Consider the following 6,000-nt stretch of genomic DNA (forward strand, 5'->3'; position numbering starts at 1 on the left):
TCCCTCACTAGATAGCTCAGTATGAGATTATGAGGTTATGCTGGTAACACTAATTGTGTGGCCTGGTGGTCAACCAATTGGGTGCAAACCTTAAAATATAGGTTCAAATCCCAACAGAACAAAATAAAAACAGTAGGTGATTTCTTCCTATCCACCTAACCCTTCATTCACAGATTTACCGGACACCAGTATTGGTCAAAGGTAGTTGGTACGGATGGAATCTAAATGCGTGCAAGCTGCCCGGACACCACAGTTATTAAAAAAAATATTGTGGCAGCAAAGTAGTTTTCCTTTTCTCTTAAGGTATTATGATGATGTACATTAGGTAGAAGTGTCCGTACAAGCATAATTGTTAAAAACACACGACCAAAAACTATTGCATAAAAAAAACCTCTTATTACTACTAAATACTTTTTCCTAAGAAGGTAAATAATATTAGATACTTTAAGTTCATGGATAGCAGTACTTCGTGTGTAAATTTAAGATCAGAACTTCATTTTCAGAGAATAGAACAAACAAATATGGGAAACTAGCTGTCACGAGATATATCTTTTTTTGTGACAGAACACACTTTCTTTCTCAAGATGACTGCACACAACCTACATACTATTTTAGAAAGTTAACCATGTACATCTGAGTAACCTTTAAAAGTAGTCGAACAATGTTCTATGACATAGTTGTGTTGTCGTACAAACAAAATCTACCAACTGAAATTAAAAAACCACTGTTTACAAACTAGTTGCAAGGTGATAAATCTTCTGTTGTCACAGGACGCACTTTCTTTCCCAAGATGACTATGCACACAACCCACATACTAGTTGCATGGGTTTTCTACATGCTTGGCAAAGGAGAGGCATAGGAAAATCTCATCTTACCATGTGGAAGTCTATTCCTGCAGCAGCCGTATGTTGGGTCATTAGGGAAAGAGCGAAATGTTAGATTTTCTTATGACAAAAGATACAGGAGGAACTGTAATGATTGGGAATTGGAAAGGGCAATTCAACTCATTCAGCTACTTGGCAATTTCAGTGATCAAGGAGAGGGGTCTGGCAGGTTGTTCTGGATTCCACAGAACAAAGTAATCATTTCAGACAATAATTGCTACACGTTTATGATTGCATCTAGTTCATTGGAGCAGAATCATAATGGGTGGCCATTGAGACAGATTTGGACAACTATTGCACCATACAAGATTGCCCGCTTTTGCACTAAACCAAACAAAATTCAACTCCTTAACCTCTCAAACCTAAACAGAAATCTTTGTTTGCACTAAACCAACTGAATTCTTCATTAGCCACATCACTGAATATAAAAACAATTATAGAAGGTACTTAGATTTGCACCAATGCAATATAAGGACATATATTTAAGTCGAATAGCATGTAACCGAGAGCAACTATCTTGTGTCTTTTTTGGCTACATCCCCTAGACATCTATTTTAGGTCCACTAATCTCATAAGAACCAGCTGATTCAGCAAAATTTTGATTAAAAAGTGAATTTGAAGTCCTGATTCAAATGCAAATAAGCAGTTTTGAGATTAAAATTCAAGTTGCGCGACTAGCCTCCCTATACTGAATTTCTAATTTTCTATCATGAATGGTGACACTTGGAGCCTTTTTGGATTGACTTTAAAAAGTAGCTTTTAAGTCAAAAATAAAAAGTCAAACTGAAAAAACTTTCAAGTCAAAAAAATAAAAAGTAGGGGGAGACCTACTTTTGGTTTTTGAATTAGTTTAAGTCATTTCTAACTTATTTTAAGTCATTTTTTACTTATTTTAAGTTATTTTTTATATTTGCCACACACTTCCAGAAGCCAAAAACTGACTTAAAAGTAGGTTTGACCAACTTTTAAGCCAATCTAAACACCCTCTTAGTATATTTACACTGCCTAGTTAACAATTAGTACAAACTTTTCTAGCTATACTAATAATTAATGTACAGGCTTCAGTGAAAAAGTGTGTGAATAAGGGAAAAAACAAATGTATATATAAGTAGGCAGCACAAGAAAACACAACTATAAGAACAAATGACAATTATATCAACAAATAAATAGGAAAAAATAGGATTAAAAGAAATGTATGCTATTGTTAACTTAAATTTCTAATTCAAGTGCAAATATGCAGTTTTTAACTTTCGAATTCAAGCTCTATGACCAACTTTCATATGTTGAATTTCTAATTTCCTACTACTAGTTGTAACAGATCAATTATTATGTTTTTAACAAACAAGTTCATTAGACTGTTTTACCTGACAATTAGAAATAAACTTCCCACTTACATTTATTTTTTAGCATCTCCAATATAGATCTCATAGACAATGAGCACACGCCATAGCCTCTGTGCCCACACTAAACCGTGATAAAGCTAGGTGAAACTTCTCACCTGTACTGCACCAAACTCGTGATGGGGTTTTCTAAGACATCTCTCCTTGGCAATCAATGAATCCGTCCTCCTTAAACCAGATTTGGCACACCACATCATAATGCCAAGCTCCAGAGAAAGTTAAAGCAAGATAACACAGGTTTTATTCAAGTAGACCTTCAAGCTAGTGTGTTTAAATTAAACTGGTACAAATAGGCAGCATTGGCAGAATAAGCAGCCCAATGAAGAAGACAGTGGTAAGGGAAAACGTAGAAGAAGACGGGAGCATGTGAAGCAATCATAGTACAATACAAGAGCATATAGAGAGGGAAACAAACAAGAGGTATAAGGAGAAAGGAAGATGGTACAAGGAATCAACATACCTCCATCAACAAAAACATATTCATACTCATGAAGGGTAAAGAAAAACCCATGCAAGTGGAAATACGTTATGACATAACTTGAGATCAAAAAATGAAAGAATTTCCAAATTATGCTACACAAGTATCAAACTGGGTATGTTGTTGGTGTTATTATCAAGTATCAAACTGACCGGCAGTCAAGCATATTAGACACACTAGCAAATTAGCTGGAAACTTTCTATAGATAACACTCCAATTCAAAACACAAAGTGGGAGGAATCAGAACGTAGTCAAAAGCAGCCGTAAGTGACTACAACAAGATGTAGGAGTGACAAATGGTCAGATTAGGAAGTCTTCAAGTCTAAGTTCCTTGCTCCATTGATTTTAATACATCATGCCCGATGTCATTTTGCAAGATTTTCGCGTGTGCATAAGGCAATGCATCATAGAGACAAGACAAATAGATTTAAAGTTACGTATATGTTCATATCCAAAGGAACTTTATGTTGCTATAATCACTCCTGAGATAAGACAGATAGTTTTTCATGAAGGGTAAAGAAAAACCCATGCAAGTGGAAATACGTTATGACATAACTTGAGATCAAAAAATGAAAGAATTTCCAAATTATGCTACACAAGTATCAAACTGGGTATGTTGTTGGTGTTATTATCAAGTATCAAACTGACCGGCAGTCAAGCATATTAGACACACTAGCAAATTAGCTGGAAACTTTCTATAGATAACACTCCAATTCAAAACACAAAGTGGGAGGAATCAGAACGTAGTCAAAAGCAGCCGTAAGTGACTACAACAAGATGTAGGAGTGACAAATGGTCAGATTAGGAAGTCTTCAAGTCTAAGTTCCTTGCTCCATTGATTTTAATACATCATGCCCGATGTCATTTTGCAAGATTTTCGCGTGTGCATAAGGCAATGCATCATAGAGACAAGACAAATAGATTTAAAGTTACGTATATGTTCATATCCAAAGGAACTTTATGTTGCTATAATCACTCCTGAGATCCAAAGGGCAAGATATTCTATAATAGCTAAAAGTTCAATTTAGTGAAACTGTCTAAATCCTATGGAAGTCAAATGCCAATCTAACTAATTTGCCATAGAAACTCACTTTGATTTAAAAGACTTGATATTTTGGATTGTTAGATTAATTAGAGGTTTAGATATTAGTATCAGATGAGACAATAACTTGTTTTTTTGAGTGTAAGTTGAAACAAAACAAACTGGCAAACTAGCTACCTGTTTCTTGCTCCTTTTTCTGCTCATGGATCATTAATCTTTCATTCAAATTGCAGAAAAAAGAAAAAACAGAGGAACAAAAAAAAAATACTCGTGCAGTTCCTATTTATGTGTCTTGATTTCATAAAAATGCCACCTTTCTGAATTTGGCAAGTTCTTTATTCTAAGACTCCCATTTTACCCTTAGTGACACTCCCTTAAATGAATGGCATAGCATATTTAAGACTACACAGATTCAAAATTCTTTTACATTCTTTTTTTTTGTTTCAAAAATTCTTTTACATTCTTTAACTGTCTCCAGTCCAACTAGGACACAAAATGAAATAAAAAAATGTAATATCTATCCCTGTTGCCCTACTAGAACTGGACACAATGGGATAATTCTGCAAATACATTTAATGCGGAACGATCTCACTTACATATTATTTTCAAGAAAACCTCTCCACACAACTTAACAAAAGTATATATATACACAAAATTTTGCTAATGAATACCTTTTACTGATCCCAAAAGAAAAAATTTTGCCAAAGAGATTATAGTGTGACATACAAATTAATATCATAGTCACTTCCCAAAGTAATAATTCTGACAGAAAAGTGAAGAATCAGAGTTCAACAAGAAAGTAGAACCAAGATTATGGGATATTCAACATCTAGTTCACAGAAAATCAACCTGATAAAATGATCAAACAGCCAGATACAGAAACTTCAGAAAAACCTCTCCATATACCCTATAATCTAACCAGCTACAAAGCAGATATTCTCAGTAGTACCCTTCAAGTTCTGCAGTCAACCCAAAGTGTAGTCTCCAAATCAACAACTTAGGAGTGCCCTGACAGTTCTACTACTTCCTTTTTGTTAGATAACTAATGTTAACATAGCAAGAGTAATTAGCTACACTTAATGTCTTATGTAGTTCAGATTCCAAAATCAAGTAAACTAGCTACATACATTATAAACAATACCTAAACAATAATTCAGGGGTAAGACGTTAGTGCTCATGCAAACCCCAATCTCTTCCTTGTTCGTCTCATCTCTAACACTCTTTTGAATAACAAAAAATCAGTTGTTCCGAGATTGGACACTCTATGGACAAAAGGGTCACATTTTTTACACTCTAAACTACAGTCTTTTAGCATTTTCAAGAACCATAAGGCCCTAATCTACTCTAAAAAGGTGATTTTTCCCGCAAAAACATCAGATCCACAACTCCAATAGTTATAAAAGAAAGAACTGACCACATAAAAACAATAAAAACCCACAAATACCAACACTAAGGGTAAAAAATAGAGAAACAGAAAAGCACCCACATACCGTTGCAGGCCAAGCTGGAAACCCTTTAACCTTAGCAAGCACAAGATCACCAACTTTCCACTGACGGCAAGCTGCAGCAGCCGCAGCCGCTTTACTTGTACCTTTTCTTCGACTGGGCGCCATAGAAGCTTAGAACTAATCAAAGCAGCTATGCACGCTCTACAAATAGCACAAAGGAACAAACTTTCGAAGGATTCCTAAACGTAAAGAAACCAAATCCTCTCACTTGTCCACACAATTTGATATGTTGATTCTGAGGCATTGATAGGTCAACACACCCAAAAAAAAAAACCAGAAAATTCACAAATTGAACAAAGCCCAAAACCCAAAACCCAATTCTTCAAATGAAAAGAGTAAAAATAGCGGTGTGTTTTAAAACCCTAACCCTAAAATGTTTACAGAGAAAAAAAGGGGTAGAGAGTTTTATGGCGAAAGGCAGTTCACAAAATGAGAGAAAAAAAAAAAGTAAAAAAGAAACAGATATGAACGTGGTGAGTACTATGGGGTGTGTGGGGGTGAGTGGGTTGCTAAATTGCACCGCAGAGGTGGGTATAGGTAAGAATTTTGAAACGTATATTGCTATCGTGCACGTGGTGCGGATATTAGGGAATTTGGTTTGTTTTATTATACGTGTGAAAGCACGTGACTCAACAAACTTGTTATTGACACCTGGGCTGGATGTGGCAGATGCTCAATAAAACCTATA

The 6,000-nt window shown here is 35.2% G+C and overlaps 1 protein-coding gene across 1 annotated transcript in view; it reads right to left on the minus strand.

Annotated features, from left to right (window-relative positions):
* LOC102590909 (protein HUA2-LIKE 2) overlaps positions 1 to 5,749 on the minus strand; it is a 28,299-nt gene extending 22,550 nt beyond the window's left edge. The window contains exon 1 of the mRNA XM_006355841.2: positions 5,295 to 5,749. Within this exon, the coding sequence (XP_006355903.1) occupies positions 5,295 to 5,417 (123 nt within the window). The 5' untranslated portion in view covers positions 5,418 to 5,749. The remainder of the gene's footprint in view (positions 1 to 5,294) is intronic.
* Positions 5,750 to 6,000: the final 251 nt, after the last annotated feature.

This window comes from Solanum tuberosum, unplaced genomic scaffold (assembly GCF_000226075.1).
Source record: "Solanum tuberosum cultivar DM 1-3 516 R44 unplaced genomic scaffold, SolTub_3.0 scf00207, whole genome shotgun sequence".
NCBI classification, from domain to species: Eukaryota; Viridiplantae; Streptophyta; class Magnoliopsida; order Solanales; family Solanaceae; genus Solanum; species Solanum tuberosum.